This window comes from Aristolochia californica, unplaced genomic scaffold, assembly GCF_029961685.1.
Source record: "Aristolochia californica isolate CCGP_79_NKW_82.1479 unplaced genomic scaffold, dmAriCali1.0.hap1 SCAF_4, whole genome shotgun sequence".
NCBI classification, from domain to species: Eukaryota; Viridiplantae; Streptophyta; class Magnoliopsida; order Piperales; family Aristolochiaceae; genus Aristolochia; species Aristolochia californica.
The window spans coordinates 42,293,257-42,314,971 of NW_027182103.1; the positions used below are offsets into that span (position 1 = coordinate 42,293,257).

A 21,715-nucleotide genomic window follows, 5' to 3' on the forward strand; every position below is an offset into this window, starting at 1 on the left:
GTACTGTGAACACCTGAAGACAGCTTTCAAGGGTTCTTTGGATAAAAGTTTAGAATTGGCTAGCACTCAATGACTACTGTTTCTTCCGGTTTACTTTCTGTTGAAAACTGAAAGAGAAAATGTCGTTCCTGGTGCTTCTCAAATCAGATACAACTTTTATCCATCCTTTCCTTTTGGTTAAGAGATATTTAGGTTGTTTTTCATTGTTCTACTCTGCATTTTCTCTTGATTCTTGTTGCTAATATGCATTTGGAGGCGTGGTGAAAAGATTCAGGAAATTGACTGCAGAAATTATTTGTCGTTCTCTATTTTCACATATTCTCAGGTCATGGGAAATTATTGAACTTGGACCCATCTCACCAGAAGGTGCTCCAGTGTCGTAATTGTTTTCAAATAGTAATTCAGTTCTTGTGTTTCTTAGGCTCTTACCCAGCCTAACTAATACGAAGCCATAGCAGTTGAAGCAAATTTTGCAGCTGGGACTCCCTCCAACGAGAGTTTCGCGTGTAGGAGATATTGGTTATTGGATATATGGAGTTCGATATATGAGCTATGAGAGGTTAGGAAACATGTCGGGGTACCTTAAAGATTAATGTCAGCACTTGACTTCTTGTCTTTCTTATTATTGTATCCATGACTCACTTCAACAAAAACTAAAGGAAGATGAAAAAAAAAACTGCTAGTCATCTGTTCTGTTTTTTAATCATAAAGAATGAGACTCGTCACCTAGGCAGTGATCGACCTCAGTGGCAGTGACTCCAGCAAATTCCATCGGCGAAGGAAATGAAAGAGAAATCTTCAAACGTTTGAATTGGCATGGAAGCTCAATATCTGGTTTCTAGATTCATTTTTCAAGTCTCTTTGTTTTTCCAAAATAGAACTTTTTGGCCGTAGGATACTTTTTCCAAAACCTCTATCAAGTTCCATGTGGACCATGGTTAGGGTAATATCATATAGGACTTCCTCTCTATAAATCAAGTTGGGCATCCTGTTCATTTTGTGCTCAGAAATGAAATACTGTTCCAAATGATTCTGTTCCACTTTCTATAATTTCCTCTGTAATACGGCACAGATGAGAATTCTGAAATGAATTCTGGGAAAGCAGGGATTAATAAGAATGAACTTAACAGAGAATACTTTTAATATATCTGTCTACTTTCTTCCATTAAAGAATCATGAACAGAACTTGGGAGTTTTCTAGAAAAATAAACACGGTCCTCCGGGATGGTTTCAACAACTAGAGAGTCCTGGAGGGGAAGCGAATTTACAAGATGAAAGTAAACTACGTAATGGAATTAGCAAAGTATACAATGAAATAGGAAGAAGAGTCATGCAGCTGACGTGAACATATTCGAATGCAAATTGCACTCATGATGATAGTGAGGGCCTAAAAGGTGACACTCCACAAAGACACCATACCTAACATGCTACTTTCCTCATCAAAATCCCTTCCTCAAGTTGTAATCAGACAGTTGCAGACAACGTAATTTATGTTTTCTAAAGAAAACAGATAAAATTTCACAGTGAAAAAAATAGAAACAAGAGGCTTGAAAGAGCAAACATTCCTTCCCTCATGAAGTTTAACTCGCTAGTTTTCCAAGCCACAGCCATAGATAGCTGAAAATTGCTATTGTAAGCAGTCAATTTTTTCTGGAATATATGTTACGGAATAATACAGCTTACAGCGGTAAGGCAGTAGTTCAGAAAACAATCTGAATACTTAAGTTCTTGAATAAAGAGTGAAATTGTGCCTCACCTACTCTTGCTTTTCTTTGGCACTAGAAATGCTGCACTTATCTTTTTCCAGCTCCGGATCACAATAAGGGCTGGAATAACAACCCATGAGCTGTTGGCTCCCACATAATAAGCCCAGTAGTAGAAAGGACTGGTTGAGAAATTGTCTCCCTCCAAGTATGAAGTGATGAAATAGACGGCATCTCCATAGAGTTGGCCCAGTGAGATAGCTAACTGTAGTGTGTAGCTGTAAGGCTTTCTTGTGGCAATAGCATACCTGACACAGTGTATGATATTTAGAATTTCAATTTCAATTTATATGGTCAAAACAACCAAACATTTATTTTTTAGTTAAAACAACACAAATTTTATCACTCAATTTATGAAAATCTAGCAAAGATGAACAATAGAGCATGAAGAAGTTCATTGTTTTGTAGAATGGGACTAAGATACGATCTTAAGGCTCTTTCCCATGTTTGACATTTCTCTTTGCACTTCAAAAAGATTTCAAGCTATAAACGGACAAAGAAAAAGGAGGAATCATATAGGGAAAAATGTATTCAAACTTGAGATTGAGATAGAGGTGCTGAAATGTGCCTAAAGAAGGAAACTTTGATATTTTCAGGTTCAGAGGAAAGAAAAAACCAACATCAAAGATGTCATGAACATTTGGGAATCACTACATCTTCCACCCAAGGGATCACACTAAGAAACTAACATGCCTCTCGTAAATTAAGGATTTCATGGAGTTTTTTTTTTGTAGGCATACTACAAGCAATGTCAAGAAAAAATAGATGAAACTGAAATGTTTGATAGATGTAATAGAGAAAATTCTATCAAATCCTCATGCTTCTTGAAAAGTGACCAAAAATAGGCCGAGTAGCACAAAAGCCAGTCAAGTAGACCACACTTTTACCATCTTTATCACTTTAACCCAATTATGCTGACATTAGCAACATGAAATGTCCTCCTCCATTTTCTTGTTCTTTGCTAATTCTTACTTAGTCTTCTTTAAATCTCTCCTCTCCACTTCTATTATTGTCAATTTCAGCCTTCCACAGTTTGTTAGTCCCTTGGCCAACAAATAAAACTCCTCCAGTTTAGAAGGCCTTGTTTGAGCCAAATATTCTAAAATGATCGTCAATCTAATACGTAATTGCTAGTCCCAAGACCACAGAAAGGAGGAGGATGTGTCAGGTCAACAACCAGCATAAAAACTTAGTCAATAATAACATCCAAAATCTGAACCCAATCTTACTTGTTCTTTTTTGGGAAAATTGAACATTGACAATAAAAAATCTGTGGGGATTAAAGTTAAAGATAAAGAAACCTTGATAGTTTTCTTGGTAGGGACTAAACTAACATGCAAAAGAGACCTAGATAATTTTCCTAGATAGACTCTTTCACGCAGTTTGGTTCTTTGGTCCAGAAAAAGGCATATTCATCACTTTCTTTGTATGCAAAACAGTTCTAGGGCTAACACCAATTCCACTAGCCAAAGAGTCAAACTTGCATTTATTTGTATGGATTTTGCAGGGAATGAAAAATAAAAGTTTCTTTCAAGAAATAATTTTGTTCAAAAGCATTTCCAGGTGGAATCGACAGTTTATTGTACAAAAAAGAAAGATGGACCAAGCAAATAATTTAAATAGTAAGAAAATGTTTAATGATAACTTGATTGCTTAGTGAATATGTTTACGGAATTTGGTGGTAGAAGGTTTTGGCAGCAGAAGGAGGTTCAAATGGAGAAAGAACTGGAGTGGGCCAAGTCACAACCTTTCCAAGCATTAACTAGATGATGAAGCTTATAAAACCATTCTTTGGAAAGAAGACGTGCAACTAATGATTGACAAGTTCAGAGTAGCCATAACATATTTGGTAGCTAATACAATAAAATACAGGAATGGATTATCAGTGACACCAATACAGCATAACAACTTAATCTGAAGCTACTATAAACAATCTCATTCACAAGTAAGATACTAGTACTTCAGCATAAGCTTATTCTCATGGATCCCTAACACGAAAACCACTCAATTCACCACAGATCATGAGTTTGGATCAGCAACTAGATCCACATTACAAACACAAGCATTTCAAGAGTTCAAATGTAGTAAAAGTTACAAGCAAACCTCCATCATTTAACAGCATTTTCACCCCTTCAAAGATAAGGTAAAGGCAAGTCAAGGCAATCAATATTTTGATACTTACACAGCTAGAAGACTTGCAGAACCTTCTAAAACAGCAGTAATCCCTTCCACAGTAACCACCCCAGAGTCTCTTCCTGCGTATCTTGAGTCACCTTTGCTATACTCTTTCCCTGCCATTGCTTTTCTGTAAGTTATCCACTTACAGGCTCATAAAGACGTGAAAATATGTCCTCAGAGTGGTTACTTAAAAGCAGCAACTGCCATCAAATGTTACAGGGAACAATTAACTTACAAACTTCTGCCAAGTAATGGGGTGTTTTTTCCTTGTAGAACTCAGGCGAGAAAGCAAAATAACCCTCCAGGATAATGTGAGTCAGACCCGTAAATATAAACCAGCACATCAGCAACCGGTCAATCTTTGGTATCTTGGCGCAACGACCTAAAACAAGTGAGAAATAGAGAAATAAAAAACCATGCTATAAACCACCATTTACAAAGTACACAGACTTGAGCTCACAAAAAAATTGTCACTCACGAAAATCAGAGTTTGACACAAAATATCTCACCTGTATGGATATTTCCATTTTATAGAGTGATTAAAAAAAATTCGAATTAAATCCAATCGACCCCAACAGGTCCATATAAGAGTAGAAGATCATTGGAGAAATGGAAGGGAAGCACCATCACATTACTAATTTAGCAGCACAAACATCCGCTAAAGTTCGATATATAGCGTCTTTCTCTCTTGTGTGAACCTCAGATCCGGAATACAATCATAGGTCATTTACTCTTAGAAGAACAGTACTCATAGAAGAACAGTGAAGTTCAATTAACCAATAAGTAAAAGAGAAAGAAGAGAGAAAATTAAAAAAACAAAAAAAGGTGGATAAAATACCTGAAAAAATCCAAGTTAGGAGGACGATGACCAGCGAGACGCCGATGTACACAGAAAGAATGGTCATGATAGATAGGAACCCAGGGACATAGTCCGGTAAATAGAGATCTTGGGGGACATATGGATGCCCTACCGCAGACATTTTTTTCTGCACTCTTTCTTCTTCGAACTCCTTTTCCTCCCACGGTCGCGCGCAGACCGTGTGAACATGAGATAGTTCCGATTTATGGAGGGTTCTCTCCGGCTTGTTGACTCTCCGTCTGTAATAATAAGTTCCGTGCCGCACGTGGGACGTGGCCCACATAAACATTGCTCCGTGGGAGCATTTTTAGTTCCGAGGTAGTCTGTCTTAGACCGTGGCCGCCATTGCTGGCCTCTTTGAAGTTTAATGATTCTCTTTCACAAGCGAAGAAGAGGCGCATGGTGCGCATTACGCCGGCTTAATCACTTCCTCTCTGGCGAGCCACCACCGCTGACTCTCGCACCGGATACTTGCACCTTCCTTTTAAAACAATGCAAGACCGTCAATGCCCTGAAGTCCGTCCACGCGGCCATGATCAGATCCCATCTTCATCTCAATCTCTTCTTCTCCACGACTCTCCTCACCCAGTACGCCTCTTTACGTTCTCTGAATTACGCTTATGCTGTCTTCTCTGTCGCCGAAACCTCCGATGTCTTCCTCTGGAACGTCATGATCAGAGCCTTTGCCGAGAGCGGCCATTATGAACAATCGATTCAACTCTACCGTCGGATGTTCGAGCTCGGCGTTACGCCTGACAATTTTACGTTCACTTTTGTGCTCAAGGCTCCTGCTAGTCTTCGAGAAATTGAACAAGGGAAGAAGATTCACGCAGACGCCAGGGAGTTCGGATACGAGTTGGATATTTTCGTGGGTAATTCACTTATTGCCATGTACGGGAAATGTGGCCTCCCCGATGTTTCTCGCCAGGTGTTTGAGAAAATGTATGACAAGAATGTGGTATCATGGAGCTCAATGATCGGCGCCTATGTGCAGAATGGTTGTTTCGAAGATGGGCTGTCGCTGTTCCATAGGATGTTGGATGAGAAGGTTAGGCCTAATCGGGTAACAGTTCTAAATTTAATTCCATGTATTTCTAAAAGGAATGAAGCGGACGAACTTTACAGAGTTATCGTAGAGCACAGACTTCAGTCAGATATATGTGTGCAGAATGCAGTTATGGGAATGTATGCAAAATGCCGAAGAATTGATATTGCTCAAGGAATTTTTCGTGGCATTAAGGAGAAGGATTTGGTGACTTGGAGTTCGATGATTGAAGCTTTGGTGCAGGCAGATTTACCCATGGAAGCTTTGGAGCTCTTCAAAGAAATGAAATCTAATAACCTTCACCCTGATTATGTGGCTATGCTTAGTATCATAGGCGCATGTTCGAAGTTGGCTTCTCTTATGCAAGCTAGACAGCTTCATGGAGTTACAATTCAGAGCTCGTTTCAACGGGAATTAATCGTGCAAACTGCTTTAGTTGATCTTTATGTGAAATGTGGGAGCTTGGAGTATGCTCGTATGGTCTTTGATAGAATGCGAGATAGAAATCGGATTTCGTGGAGTACAATCATCTCTGGGTATGGAATGCATGGGAGGGGTAAAGAAGCTCTTGAGCTCTTCAACCGGATGAAGGCTTCGATGAAGCCTGACCACATCATATTTGTCTCAGTGTTGTCTGCCTGCAGCCATGCCGGGCTGATTGAGGAAGGATGGCATTGCTTCAATTCAATGGTTGTGGATTTTGACATTACACCAAGAACTGAGCATTATGCTTGTATGGTTGATCTCTTAGGCCGAGCTGGTAAGCTAAATGAAGCAGTAGAGTTTATGAAGAATATGCCAATGAAACCGGATGCCGGTGTCTGGGGATCTTTACTGGGTGCTTGCAGAATACATTCTAATGTAGAACTAGCGGAATGGGCTGCCAAATCACTGTTTGAAATAGACCCTGAAAACTCTGGTCGATATGTCTTGCTGTCAAATATTTATTTGTCCTCAGGGAAGAGACAGGAAGCTGATCAGGTCAGAGCTCTGATGAGACGGAGAGGAGTAAAGAAGACTGCTGGTCACACTGTTATAGAGGTCAAGAACAAGATGTACAAGTTTTTGGTGGGGGATCGATCAAACCCACAAACGAAATTGATTTATGAAGAGCTAGAAAGCTTGATACTTAGGATCAAAGATGCAGGATATGTTCCAAACACAAACTTTGTGCTGCATGATGTAGAAGAGGAAGCGAAGGAGAAGATGTTGTATGTGCACAGTGAGAAGCTCGCAATTGTATTTGGATTAATAAACTCCAGTTCTAGAACAGTTATCAGGATCACAAAGAATCTTAGAGTTTGTGAGGATTGCCATACTGCTATTAAATACATTTCTAAGGTGACAGGAAGAGAGATTGTTATGAGAGATGCCCACAGGTTTCACCATTTTAAGGAAGGATCCTGTTCCTGTGGGGATTACTGGTGAGAAACCACCTACCATAAAATGGGAAAGGAAAACCTCTTATCCTTCTTCTTCGGAGGCATTCAGTGTTTAATAATCATATCTTCTAAGGAGTCAAGCTACACAGAAGTTTTTCACCGCAGGTCCGGCAGATTATGGAATTTAGCCTAGACACGACGTTTTACAAGAAACAGTTTCTTATAAAAATGTGACAACTGGTCAACAATTAAGATTTGGCTTTGAAGCTCAGAAGTCATCGTGATACTCCATGACAAGGCTACTACTGTACATGTTGCAAGCAAACCCACCCTTGAGAAAGACTAGACTAATTAACTCTTTCTTTTAAAGAGACACAGGGAGTGCAAATCATGGAAACTGAGCACGAACTGTGTTCCTCCTTCCTTTTGTGTTTTTTGACCGAAAACAGCACTAAGTATTTATAGGCAAAAGCTTTACGAGACACGAAATCTTCTTGCGTATTTAGAAGGGCATAGGGTGACTGGCCTGCTGGTCCATTGATCCGAAGACATTCATGGCTGCTAGCACAATTTTTAAGTCTTCAAGCCGTCGAAAATTCAAGATTCACTCTGTCCTCTGGCATATGGTTGACAGTTTGATCTTCTGCTCGACAGCTCGAGGCAGTCAAGAGAGAAAAAAGGACAGGAAACCGAAACTTCCATCACCAACTTCCCTGATTTCTAGCAAGCTATGCCACCACTCAGAAAACGCCAAATGCCTGGTATCTGATCAAATACCACGACCCAGTTCAAGAACCTAGCTCTAGATGCTGCTCCGCCCGAAAGTATTCATGCCTGGATTTTAACCTGGATATAGTGTTAGATAATGGTAATTGTCTGTGTATTTTCCCCTCAATCTGTTTAGAACGCTTCCAGACCTCAGTACAGTTTCTGGGAAATTTCTAAGGCGAGGGAGGCTTTCACCGTTAAGTCAGGGAAGCTGCTGCCTTGTTTACTGTTGAGATTCACGCTCAGCCCGGTCTTAGGTCCATGTTGTGCCCTCACTAACGCCTCAAGGTTTTGGTGCACATGGTTCAACATGGTATCAAAACTGGGTTTGCCTCGCATTCGAATCCTCCCGAGTGTAGGGTGAGTATCACCGTTTATGGGGCATGTTTTGGAGTGAAAGTGGGCGGTGTTGGTCCCACGCCCACGCCTCGCGTAATGGGGCGTGTTGAGATTTATACTCAACCTGGTCTTAGGTCCATATTGTGCCATCACTAAGGCCTCGAGGTTTTGGCGCACATGGTTCAACATTTACCACTTAAACCTATTCTTCTGAGTGTAACCATAGTGAACAAACGACCGGTTCATCTCAGAAACTATGTATTTGGTATCTCGCGGCCCTTTTGCGAATCCAATACAAATTCCATGCTACGAAATCGATTCAACTACCACGATGGCATCCAACACCATCGAGTTGAAGCTAATCTCCTGCAAAGATCTGAAAGCCTTCAATTTCTTCCAGAAGCTATTTGTCTACGCCGTCACCGTTCTCGGTACCGGTGATGGGGAAAAGGGGAGCCGGAAGCAGCTTCAGAAGACGCCGATCGACAGAGAGGGAGGTGGAAACCCTGAATGGCACCACGAGGTTCGGTTTGATTTGGATGAGATCCCCTCCGGCGGTCTCAATTCTCTCTTTATCGAGATCGATCTGATCTGCTCTGTGACGGGATATTTGTTGGAATTATGGTTTCAAAATAAATTATTTATAAAATAAAATTATCATGATATTAGAGGCGTGGGGCCCACTTCTAGATGTTGTCATTGAATGTTCAGTACATGGAATAATGACCAGCACATCCCCCTGTAGAGGTAGATTCATTGGGTGCATTGACTGGACACATCCCTTGGGCATAAGGAGATATATCTCTCTTGAGGGGATGTATCTCTCCTTAGGGGATGTATCTCTCTTAAGGGGATGTATCCTTATGTATAATCATTAGTGTTACACCCTTTGAAAATCTATAAATTCCTCCATGGTTTTACAAGTGAGGCAAAAGCTATTTGCACACCCAGTCTGGCTGAACGGGAGCAAGCTTATCACTTGTAAACGTATTATCAAAGGTTATCTTGTATATTTCAAGTTCTATTTATATTCTTCAAGATGAAAGGTATGCTCTCTTTATTTTTTTTATTTTAATTATATGATATATGTATGACTTTCATGATAATGAAATTATGAAGGATTTAATATCTATTTCTATGATATTTATTTTATTATTATTAGACATAAAGTCTAAGAATATTAGTCAACAAGAATGCCGGAGAAGTCCACGTTCCCGTCTCGGATTTGATCGGCGAGTTCAACGGGCTCATGACGAACCGTGGCAGAGATTCGAATATCCCACACTGGGGCAGAGGGAGTCGCCCATGGATAACACGTCGCCTAGAGGACTCTATCCTACCATTGACTGATGCTCGCCGTCCGGCCGACCGCGATAGTTGATTACCATTGACAGTTAGTGAAACTGTATCAATCTTAAATTAGATTACCGAGCTATGGGGACTTGATATTCTCCAACGCATGTAACACTGAGCTAGTTCTCTTTGTTTGCACTCAGGTTGCTGATAACTATTACGTACCTGATCAACCAACGACCCTCGCAAGGTTAAGTATAGTGCACCGGAGTCTCAATGTTGAAAATTCCGGCCTCAAGAAGAGGAATAGAAAAAGTAAAAGAAACCAAAATGTTTGTGGGCGCTTCTATGAGTAGTATATTCCTAAACGTCAGTCAATAAATATTGTTCTTTGAGATTATTTGTGACGTATTATATTTGGTTATATAAAGCAAATTTAAAAGATAAATTATTAAAATAATTATATTTTAACATTAAATTAAATTATAATTTATAATAAAATAAATGATAATAGATTACATAGCCATTTTAAAAGCTATTAATAATGATTAGGTAAATTACATGTCACTTTGTAGAATTAGGTGCATCACAAGCCAATTTTTTGTGTACAAGGGTCCCACAAGCCCATGTAAAACCATGATTTTCCTATAATGTTGCATCAAAGATTTATATCATGTTAACTAAAAGAGCTTTCAAGCATTTTGCCACTACAAAAACACAAATTGTCGTTGAAAAATTAGATTGATGTTGTGGATGACATCAAAATGGAGGAGGTATATGAGAAGTAGAAGAGATCTCATAGTCGTTTGCATGTCTCATATATACCAAAATTTCTACTAGTTTGAACCCAGGAGCATACATTTGATTAACTATTTTGATGTTATAAAAAGAAGCATTTGTTTAATTATTTTATTTTTAAAGATTTAATTAATTAAATAATATTAATTTAATTATTTATTAACTATCTTAAGAGTTAATAAACTAACTTTATATAATAAAATATCATTTTATATAATTTAATTATGGTTAATATTATATTTAATTACTAGTTTAGGAGTGAGAATTTAGATATTGAAAAATAACAATTTGATTAACTATTTTGATATTATAAAATAAACATTTGTTTAATTATTTAATTATTATATAATTAATTAATTAATATTAATTGAAAATTTAAATTATTTATTAATTTATCACAAGTTAAAATCTATCTTTTAGTTTATTAATAAAAAATTTAAGTAAAAGTTATAATAGTTAAATATATCAAAATATTTTATTAATAAAAAATATCTTTTGCACTTTACACCATATTTTCAGCTGTACACACTCACACATAAAAAATATTTTACACTGTACTTTCCATTGCGCACACTAACAAAAAAAATAATGAACTTTCACTTTCCACAACACTTTTAAAGTACACTAACCCCCCCAAATCGAAGTGGCGTAACAGAGGTAATATCCTACCCTTGTCGAGAACTCCAAGAAGAGTACATTTTTGTACATTCTGCATATGTAATTAAAATAAATATTATTATGTCAAAAACTAAACTAAGAAAAATAAATCATATGTCCTTATAAAATCTTCATTCGATTTGCAGTTATCTATTCCAATTTCCACCAGATTTTTACATACATGAAAATTCGATCGGAATTAGATACCTTTAAAACCAATCTAATTGACGACCATTGCGACAATAACTCATAAGTTAGAGTAAGGATTGGAAGATTGCATGAGTTTAAAATTTTGTCTCACACACTAAAAGTGTAGATGAGGTTGGGTTATTTAATTTTTTGGTCATTTGTGAGGATTGGATTGATTGACTTTGAAATCCATAAGCAAGTTATTTCTATGCAGATAGTATTAGGTGTAGATTGGAGCGAATTAATATAAGAATTATTTATGATTTATTTTTTTAGCTTAGGTATATTGAAGATAATTCATGAATTGATTGACCAGTTATTTTTTGGTGACATTTGCTTTCTATTTTTAAGCTTTAACATGATTACTTAAATGACATGTGTTGTTCTTGAATTTAAAGAGTAAATACACATCTTTAACATGTGTTGTTTACAAACTTTAGAATGTTGATAGAATGGATGATACACATTGAAACTAAGATAGTAAGAGTCATATCGATCAATAACAAATAATGATTGGATTGTTATTGTTTACATCTAAGGAACACATTCTCAAGTTGAAGAGTTTAGTATTAGTTAATTTATAATGTTAATTATTTAAATAATGTATATAAAATATAATAAAATGAACTAGATGTATATTGCCACCCCACGGGCATATTTCTCAAACAACAGAATCCCAAAGTTATACATGACCTTTCATTCAAAATAAGAAGTGGGCCAAAACATTTCAATAAACTAGAGAAATATTAACAATTATTTTTTTAAAATATAAACAATAGATGAGTTAAATGTTTAATTTGATTGTAGTTTTAAAAAACTTCATGTCCAAGTAGGAGATGATTGTGCACATACCGCATTTTAACTTTAAAAAGATAGCGTAATATTATTTATACACACTACTTTAAATTGTTAATGTTGAATTTATGTTATTTCTAAAAGGGACATTTGGGTTTTTGCCCATTTTTTAAAACTTAATTAGATAAATGACGACACTTTGAACTTATTTAGAAAAATACCCAACTTTGACCGTTCAACTGTACATATGTACAATCAAAGGTGACACATAGGCTTTGACTGATTACGTGCTGCCACATCATCAACACACTGTGAGTTGATTGACACGTCATCATCCAGACACGTTAGCAGCCAAGTAAGATGCCATGTCATTAAATATTAACACTCATCATGCCATGCCATCTTGCGCCAAGTAAGCCCTCGTTGCCTTCTTATTTTTTTCTTTATCTCTCCCCGCTTGTACTTTCTCCTCTCCTCTCCTCTCCTCTCCTTTCACCCCCTCTGCTCTCGCCCTATCGCCACACCAACTGCCCCCACTCCCCACTACTCCCCTACTGCCGCTGCTAGGCCTCACCCTTGCTCTCGACGCCCCCCTCTCAACCGCCCTCTCTTCCTCTCAACCCAGACTTCGTCTCAGCCACATCTCTCACTATTCTTCTCCATTCCCCTTTATCTATCCTCTCGCTGCCCCATTCTCAAAATCGGAGCCTATCTTTTCATCTCCTTGATGCCCCCTCTCTCAAAACCGAACCTTATAATTTTCTCTCAACGCCCCCTCTCTTAATACCCTATCATTTCACCCTCTCATCGCCCCTTCTCTCAAAACCAAAGCCCTACTCACCCTCCAAACCCGAATTTTGAATTTCAGAAGCCAATTTAGTAGGGTGATTTTTTAGGGTTTTTGTTAATTGAATCTAAGTATTGTGTTTAATTATCATGTTGATTTTAATTTAGGTGTTTAATTACTGTATTGATTTTTTGTGTGATTTACTGTTTAATTTCTGATTTTATGTTAATGAAATTTCTGTCAATTGCAGATAAATTTAAATTATTGAAAAGTTTATTTGAAACTTGATTGAATTTCCCTCTCTGTATTTATTAATTTTTTGTATTTTAGTTTATAGATTCCTATGCCATTGAATGTTGCATTTTCTGAAGTTGCCAGTTTAATTTTAGTTTAATTTCTAATTTATGCACTTAGTTTATTTTTCTGATTTATGAAGTTGTAGTTTACTCTATTGAAATAAGATTTGTAGGATTTTTAGTTGCTAGTTGTTGTTAAATAAACTTGATGTGTCAGGGAATAATCATGTCATATGGTGAGGAGATTTGAGTGTTATAAATATCTCCCACATGGGTTTTTTTTGTTTTGTTTTTGTTTTCTTATGTTTGCCCTAGTTACTAGGATGGGTACAAAGTTTGATTAAGAGTAGGTTGGGTAACGGAGAGTGGGTTGAGTCCAGTTCAAACTAGGCTGAGTCACCTGCATGGGTATCCATTAGCCAACGAAACCCAACCCCCATCACTGACGAGGTACGGTTTGTAGTGACTGTGAAGTCATATGGGGCTCTACCATGGGTATTCGGTGAATTTGGACTTAGGTGTGTTTTTGCATTGTTAAGACTAGTCATTTGTTATAGAATTAGTTTAATTAATTTTTAAATGTTGTAGAATGTTGTTGAATAATTTTGAAGTGCTATGAAATGATTTTGCCATGTGGTGAGGAGATTCAGGTGTTATAAATAACTACCACATAATATTTTTTTGTTTATGTTTTATAGAGTTTCTATGTGTCCCTAGGGATGGGTAAAGAGTCTGATTAAGAGTAGGTTGGGTAATGGAGGGTGGGTTGTGTCCAGTTCAAATTGGGCTGAGTCACTTGCACGGGCGTCCATTAGCCAACGAAACCGGTTCGTAGTGACTATGAAGTCATTTGGGGTTCTACCAGGGGTGTTCGGTGAATTTAGACTTAGGTGTGTTTTTGCATTATTAGGACTAGTCATTTGTTATAGAATTAGTTTGATTAATTTTTAAATGTTGTAGAATGTTGTTGAATAATTTTGAAGTGCTATGGAACGATTATTTTATTTAATGACGTGACATCTTACTTGCCACATGTCAGAATGATGACGTGTTAATTAACTCACAATACTGATGACATGGTGACACATAATCAATCAAAGTTTACATGTCACCTTTGACTATACACATATACAGTTGAACTGTCAACGTTGGGTATTTTTTTAAATAAGTACAAACTGTCATAATTTATCTAATTAAGTTTAAAAAAATGAGTAAAAACCTAAATATCCCTTTCTAAAATGAATAGTCAAATTAAGATTAGAAGTTGAAAAGAATTGGATAACCCTGAGACGAACTCCCAGAGAATCGTTGTTATAGAGTTAGAAGATTTCAGTCTAACCCGATTTGTAGAGGACGGCGACGACTTTGACTAAGATCTAACGTCTAAACACAGCAAGACTAGCGAAAAAGCACAGTTCAGAAGACTGGAGAATCTTTAAATTGGTGCCTCTGAGTGACGCATGAAATGGGAAGAAGGATGCTCCTTCCAATAGCCTTAGTTTTCCTTCTCTCTCTCTCCTATCTGCCAAATTGCGCAGCCGCGGGAGGGTACTCATGCCAACCTTCTTCCTGCAGAAATATTCCAAACATCAGTTACCCTTTCCGTTTGAAAGGTGATCCTGATCGCCACTGCGGTGATGACAGCTATGAATTAGAGTGCCGAAACAATCAAACCGTTTTGGATCTCAAGTCCAGCAAGTACTATGTCAAACAGATCTTCTACGAGACTCGGCGGATCCGAGTCGTGGATGCCTCTCTAGGCAGCAGTATTTGCTCTTCCATTCCTCAGAACACATCCTTGATCAAAACTCTGTCTGACAGATTTTACGCGGTCGGTGACCCGAAGTACTTCGAGTACGGCGGACCATACATTTTGGCACCCGAGGTCTCCAAAACCATTGTCCTCGTGAGCTGCCCAGTGCCGATCAACCACTCGTCCTACATAAGTGCTGGTGTCTGCGGAGAAAACACCTCCACTCCTTCCAATGTCTATGCCATAGCAGGTTCTATTAAAATATCTGACTTACCCCCACTTTGTGATGTTGTAGCAAAATATCCTACGCCGTTTCACGGAATTCTGAGTCCAGGGAATACGAATATTCTCCAAATTTTGAGCCAAGGGTTTGATATCTCTTGGAAGGAGCAGCTCGCATGTCGTCATTGCTTTGCCCAAAACAAGAGTTGCGCAGACTTCATGGCTGCGATGGGTCAAGATCTTTGGATTTACGGAAAGCCTCATGGCCACTGCGTATACTACGATTGTCGAGGAGTAGACCGCAATGGATTATTGACAAGAGTTCTCTGTAAGTAGTCTACTTGCCACTGCTATTACGATGGCTATTACTACTGCCGAAACGTTTATATTCTTTAATTTTCCCGTGTTACAATTTAAGAAGAAGTGTCCCACGGATAAACAAGTTATATATAACGGACATTTACCAAATTACTTATTTTTAAAAACTTATTTCAATAAATGACATAACTTTGAACTTATTTTAAAAAATACCTAACTTTGACTAGTCTAATGTACACGTGTACAATCAAATGTGACACGTTAGCTTTGACTGATTATGTATTGCCACATCATCAACACTACATGAGTAGATAAACACATCGACTGCCACATCACCTTTCTGACACGTCATCCACCAAGTAAGATGCCACGTCTATTAACATTATTCTTGTTATGTCATCTCGCGCCATATAAACCCTCATCACTTCTTATTTTTTTCGTTCTATCTCTCCCCACTTAATCTTTCTCCTCTCCTCTCCTCTCCTCTCGCCCTCTCGTCGTGCCAACTGCGCCGCACACGATTTTCAAACAAATCCATTGTTTTGGGCGGTTTGGTAGATGGAAGGAAGAGTAGTGGAGACCAGTACTCGACTCCGCTTGATTTATTAAATGACGAATTCTTCTTAGTGTCACCAACGGTTTTCTCCGCTCGCCGCCGAGTGGTTGCTGCTTGTACTTTTTTTGTACCTGGTTGCGTCGTCTTCCCAGGGATGAGCATCAAAATCCGTCGAGGATTTGCCTCGGAGGCAGCCGTCGTAGCTGATGGTGGTCGTGAGTACCACCAATTTGAGATCGCTCTCATGGTTTGAATCACTAAAATTCGAGCTTCTCGTTGAAGATTTGTCTCCTGCATTACCTTTTTTTTTATCGTGAACAAAGAAATTGTATTTTTAAACTCTAAAATAACTTTTTGAATAACTTTTTAAATTTATAAATATTTTAAATAGATAATAAATGGGTAAGAGTAAGATTTTTTCAATTTATAAATATTTTAAATCAATAATAAATTGGTTAGAATAAGAATTTTTCTATTTATAAATATTTTAAATCGATAATATGTTAGTAAGATTTTTAAATCGATAAAAAGTGTATAGACAAATTGTATTTTTAAACTCTAAAATAACTTTTTTGTATAATTTTTTTCAATTTATAAATATTTTAAATTGATTATAAATTTGTAATAGTAAGATTTTTTCAATTAATAAATATTTTAAATCGATAATAAATGGGTAAGAGTAAGATTTTCTATTTATAAATATTTTCAATAGATAATATGTTAGTAAAATTTTTCATTAATTAGTATACTTATTTTATTTTTATTTTTTAAAATAAAAATTAATAAAAAGTGTAACGATAAATTTTATTTTTAAACTCTAATATAGAATTTTCATATATTTTATAAATAATAAATATTTTAATCGATAATAAATGGTGTTAAATAGGTAAGAGTTAATTTTTTAATTATTTATTATATTTTTATAATTTATTATTTTAAATATAAGGTAATAAAAAGTGTATTCATAATTTTAATTTTAAAATAAAAAAAGATTATTCAATTTTTTTATCATTTAATGACGTGGCATCTTATTTGGCTGTTGATGGGTCAGATGGTGACGTGTCAGTCGATGTATCTATCTATTCACACAGTGCTAATGACATGGCGCAACGTAATCAGTCAAAACTTACATGTTACCTTAGATTGTACACATGTATAGTGGACCGGTCAAAGTTGGGTATTTTTCAAAATAAGTTCAAAGTGACATCCTTTATCGAAATAAGTTTTTAAAAATGGTTAAATTGGTAAATGTCCCTATATATAATCAGAATCATGCAAAGTATCTTTGAATATTTTTTTCGACGGATAAAAATGCTCATATTATGCTTCTGATACGTGCAGGTCAATTGGAAAAAATCACGTACACCACATTGAAATTATTCATCCCAGATAGTCTCATGTCTAGAGCCGATTTTCGTTTAGGTATGTCATTGTAGAGTTCAGAATTGTGGGATCATGTTCTAGCATGGGGCTGGACCCCTCCAATCCAATGGAAAAGATTGATTGAAGGGGACCAGCTCCAGCCCATCACTTAGAACAGTCTACCAATATTGATCCCGTCATTGCAAATCAAACTTTCTCCTTTTCCAGTTTGTGTATTGAGTTCTATATCCTAACACTTCCGGGCCTTCATCTCCTTTGGCTTCTTCTGCAGAGATAGCCGGGCTCTTCGACAATCTTCTCTCTCGTAAGATCATTTTCTAGTCCTTTTTCGTGGCCATAAAAATAAAAAAAATGAATAAACATGATAGCAACTTTTTTTTTTTCCAGAGTTTCTGATAGCGTGGCTGGAGGCAAGAACGTTGATTGCAGGATTATGCTTCGCCGCAATTCTGATCTACAAGTGTAAAACCAGATCCATATGGATGGATACCGCAGTCGAGGAATTCCTTCTTCGTTATAAAAGTCAGGCCCCAAAAAGGTACTCTTATCGGGATATTAAGAAGATGACTAAAGGTTTCAAAGAAAAATTAGGCCAAGGAGGCTATGGAAGTGTATTTAAAGGAAAGCTTACGAGTGGTAGACACGTTGCCGTGAAGATGTTGTCCAAATCCAAAGGTGATGGCCAAGATTTCATCAACGAAGTTGCCACTATTGGAAGGATTCATCATGTCAACGTCGTTTCACTCGTTGGATTCTGCTCACAAGGATCAAAGCGTGCTCTTATCTATGAATTCATGCCGAACGGATCCCTGGAGAAATATATTTTCCCTCAGGAAGGCGAAGCAAAGTCGTTGAGTTGGGAAAAGATCCACGAGATTGCACTAGGAATCGCACGAGGACTCGAATATATGCATCGAGGCTGTGACATGCGAATTCTACATTTCGACATCAAGCCCCATAACATTCTCCTCGATGAGAATTTTATCCCAAAAATCTCTGACTTTGGACTCGCAAAACTGTCCCCTGCAGGAAAGAGTTTTGTGACGATGACCGCCGCAAGAGGAACGATAGGATATATGGCACCTGAGTTGTTCTATCAGAATATCGGAAAGGTCTCATACAAGTCTGACGTTTACAGTTACGGGATGCTTCTAATGGACATGGCAGGGAGAAGGAAATATATCAATCCTCTCGCAGAGCACTCAAGTCAAATCGTTTTCCATTTGTGGGCATACGACCAACTTCAACAAGGAGGTGATCTAGCAATGGGGAAAGCCAAAGAAGATGAAAAAGAGATAATCGAAAAGTTAATTACTGTTGCGCTGTGGTGCGTTCAAATGAAGCCAAGTGATCGTCCTTCGATGAGCGGAGTCCTAGAAATGTTGCAAGGATGCAATCAGCTCCTGTCTATGCCAGGCAAACCTTTCCTGTCATCTCCACCTCGTGTGCTGAATGGAGAGAATGCACCAGATATTAGCAGATCATCCAGTGTTTACGAAGTTGGATCCCAGTCGCAAACTGGAGCAGAAACGACCACAATAGATATGATCACAAATTAGCTGACTAGATTATTACCGAATCAACAGAGAAAAGTGGATTTTAAAGTGAAAGTGAGAGTGAATTATTTTTTCGTGTTAGTGTGTTCAGTGGAAAGTGTAGACTAAAGTATTTTCTTGTGTTAGTATGCACAATGCATGTAGTGGAAATAGGAGAATGAGTTTATTTATAAAATACATGATAGATTTAACTTTATTAAGATGGTTGTATTTAATAGAACAAGTTAAATAATTTTAAAATTAAATATAAAAATAATATACCTAAACAAACATGGTTACTTTTACAATATCTAGAAATCCTTATTTTTATAATATCTTAATGATCACTTTTAAATTAGTAATATAATATAATATTAAAAAAGGAATTTTAGTATACCACCCAATTTTTTTAAAATAATAACATGAATAACCAACTTTTCAACTTAATTATAAAAATACTCAACTTTGATCGGTCAACTACAAATGTGTACAGTCAAAGGTGACACATAAGCTTTGACCACTTACATGGTGCCACATCAGTACCCAAAGAGTCTAACATGTCATCGATAAGCCATGACATCCTCCATGTAGGATGACACGTCATCTTCCATGTCATTGAATGCTTTGTCAACATTCAGGTTTGATGACACATCATCATGCCAAGTCATCACACACCACATAACCCCTCTCTCAACCCTCTTATTTTTTTTCGTTCACTCCCTCTCGACGCGCTTCTCGCCCTCTCGTCATGCCTACTGATGCCACTCCGCCATTGCTCCCTTGTTGCCGCCGCTCGACCTCGCCCTCGACGCCCCCCTCTCTACCCCCCTCTCTTCCTCTCAACCCAGTCTTCGTCTTAGCCACGTCTCTCATCCTTCTTCTTTGTTCTACTCAATTCATCCTCTCGCCGCCCCCTCTCTCAAAACCGAAGCCTCACTTCCTCTATGTGCTCTCTCTCTCTTAATACCCCATCATTTCATCCTTACGATGTTGCCTCTCTCGAAACCAAAGTCGTACTACCCTCCAAACCTCAATTTCAGAAGCGGATTTATCAGGATAATTTTTTAGAGTTTCTGTTAATTGAATCTAATCATTGTATTTAATTATCATATTGATTTTCATTTAGGTATTTAATTATTGTATTGATTTTTTGTGTGATTTGTTGTTTAATTTCTGAATTTATGATAATGAAGTTTCTGTCAATTACAAATAAATTAAATTATGATTGAAATTAAAGTTATTACTAAGTTTAATTTGAACTTGATTGAATTGATCTTTGCATTTATTAATTTTTTGTATTTTAGTTTATGGATTTCTATGCTATTGAATGTTGTATTTGATTTTGTTAATTTTAGCTAATTATTCAATAATTATGATTTTGAACGTAAAGGCTCTATGCCCTAAAATCCTAAACCCTATGCCCTATGCCCTCCATCGGTTTCATATTGATGAAGTTGCAATTTACTCTATTGAAATGTGGCCTCCCGATGTTTCTCGCCTGGTGTTTGAGAAAATGTATGACAAGAATGTGATATCATGAAGCTCAATGATCGGCGCCTATGTGCAATATGGTTGTTTCGAAGATGGGATGTCGCTGTTCCATAGGATGTTGGTCGAGAAGGTTAGGCCTAATCGGGTAACAGTTCTAAATTTAATTCCATGTATTTCTAAAAGGAATGAAGCGCACGAACTTCACAGAGTTAATGTAGAGCACAGACTTCGGTCAGATATATGTGTGCAGAATGCAGTTATGGGAATGTATGCAAAATGCCGAAGAATTGATATTGAACAAGGAATTTTTCGTGGGATTAAGGAGAAGGGTTTGGTGACTTGGAGTTCGATGATTGAAGCTTTGGTGCAGGCAGATTTGCCCATGGAAGCTTTGGAGCTCTTCAAAGAAATGAAATCTAATAACCTTCACCCTGATTATGTGGCTATGCTTAGTATCATAGGCGCATGTTCGAAGTTGGCTTCTCTTATGCAAGCTAGACAGCTTCATCGAGTTGCAATTCAGAGCTCGTTTCAACGGGAATTAATCGTGCAAACTGCTTTAGTTGATCTTTATGTGAAATGTGGGAGCTTGGAGTATGCTCGTATGGTCTTTGATACAATGCGAGATAGAAATCTGATTTCGTGGAGTACAATCATCTCTGGGTATGGAATGCATGGGAGGGGTAAAGAAGCTCTTGAGCTCTTCAAGCAGATGAAGGCTTCGATGAAGCCTGACCACATCATATTTGTCTCAGTGTTGTCTGCCTGCAGCCATGCCGGGCTGATTGAGGAAGGATGGCATTGCTTCAATTCAATGGTTGTGGATTTTGACATTACCCCAAGAACTGAGCATTATGCTTGTATGGTTGATCTCTTAGGCCGAGCTGGTAAGCTAAATGAAGCAGTAGAGTTTATGAAGAATACGCCAATGAAACCGGATGCTGGTGTCTGGGGATCTTTACTGGGTGCTTGCAGAATACATTCTCATGTAGAACTAGCGGAATGGGCTGCCAAATCACTGTTTGAAATTGACCCTGAAAACTCTGGTCGATATGTCTTGCTGTCAAATATTTATTTGTCCTCAGGGAAGAGACAGGAAGCTGATCAGGTCAGAGGTATAATGAGACGGAGAGGAGTAAAGAAGACTGCTGATCACACTGATATAGAGGTCAAGAACAAGATGTACAAGTTTTTGGTAAGGGATCTATCAAACCCAAAACGAAATTGATTTGCAAAGACACATTTTTTGTCATGCGACTGTTATAGCAACCATCTTTTGAATTAGGAATAAGCAGTTGTGACTGCTAT

At 37.5% G+C, this 21,715-nt stretch overlaps 3 protein-coding genes and 1 pseudogene across 3 annotated transcripts; 3 read left to right on the forward strand and 1 right to left on the reverse strand.

Annotated features, from left to right (window-relative positions):
* Window positions 1-1,472: 1,472 nt before the first annotated feature.
* LOC137962855 (probable 3-beta-hydroxysteroid-Delta(8),Delta(7)-isomerase) lies at window positions 1,473-5,001 on the reverse strand. The gene is made up of 4 exons (XM_068809960.1): window positions 4,780-5,001; window positions 4,177-4,323; window positions 3,946-4,054; window positions 1,473-2,011 (listed from the first exon to the last, which is right to left on the reverse strand). Exons 1-4 carry the CDS (start codon window positions 4,919-4,921, stop codon window positions 1,753-1,755), a joined length of 657 nt encoding a protein of 218 aa, XP_068666061.1. The 5' UTR covers window positions 4,922-5,001; the 3' UTR covers window positions 1,473-1,752.
* A 248-nt stretch (window positions 5,002-5,249) lies between these two features.
* Window positions 5,250-7,700, forward strand: LOC137963555 (pentatricopeptide repeat-containing protein At1g11290, chloroplastic-like). The gene has a single exon (XM_068810677.1). The coding sequence runs from the start codon at window positions 5,333-5,335 to the stop codon at window positions 7,271-7,273; it is 1,941 nt and encodes a 646-aa protein (XP_068666778.1). The 5' UTR covers window positions 5,250-5,332; the 3' UTR covers window positions 7,274-7,700.
* A 965-nt stretch (window positions 7,701-8,665) lies between these two features.
* LOC137963374 (LEAF RUST 10 DISEASE-RESISTANCE LOCUS RECEPTOR-LIKE PROTEIN KINASE-like 2.4) lies at window positions 8,666-18,940 on the forward strand. The gene is made up of 5 exons (XM_068810501.1): window positions 8,666-8,932; window positions 13,867-14,023; window positions 14,688-15,452; window positions 17,340-17,420; window positions 17,769-18,940. Exons 1-5 carry the CDS (start codon window positions 8,666-8,668, stop codon window positions 18,938-18,940), a joined length of 2,442 nt encoding a protein of 813 aa, XP_068666602.1.
* A 1,450-nt stretch (window positions 18,941-20,390) lies between these two features.
* LOC137963375 (pentatricopeptide repeat-containing protein At1g11290, chloroplastic-like) lies at window positions 20,391-21,635 on the forward strand (annotated as a pseudogene).
* The last annotated feature ends 80 nt before the right edge of the window (window positions 21,636-21,715 follow it).

Bases quoted from the DNA above. Each gene is read 5' to 3' on its own strand.
- LOC137962855 (XM_068809960.1), bottom strand. From the start codon at position 4,921: ATGTCTGCGGTAGGGCATCCATATGTCCCCCAAGATCTCTATTTACCG. The intron at 4,324-4,779 runs GTATTTTATCCA...CACTTGTTTTAG, and splicing joins CCTAACTTGGATTTTTTCAG to GTCGTTGCGCCAAGATACCA. The intron at 4,055-4,176 runs GTAAGTTAATTG...AAGCAATGGCAG, and splicing joins CCATTACTTGGCAGAAGTTT to GGAAAGAGTATAGCAAAGGT.
- LOC137963374 (XM_068810501.1), top strand. From the start codon at position 8,666: ATGGCATCCAACACCATCGAGTTGAAGCTAATCTCCTGCAAAGATCTG. The intron at 8,933-13,866 runs GTGACGGGATAT...ATGTGTCCCTAG, and splicing joins AGATCGATCTGATCTGCTCT to GGATGGGTAAAGAGTCTGAT. The intron at 17,421-17,768 runs GTATGTCATTGT...TTTTTTTTCCAG, and splicing joins TAGAGCCGATTTTCGTTTAG to AGTTTCTGATAGCGTGGCTG.
- LOC137963555 (XM_068810677.1), top strand. From the start codon at position 5,333: ATGATCAGATCCCATCTTCATCTCAATCTCTTCTTCTCCACGACTCTC.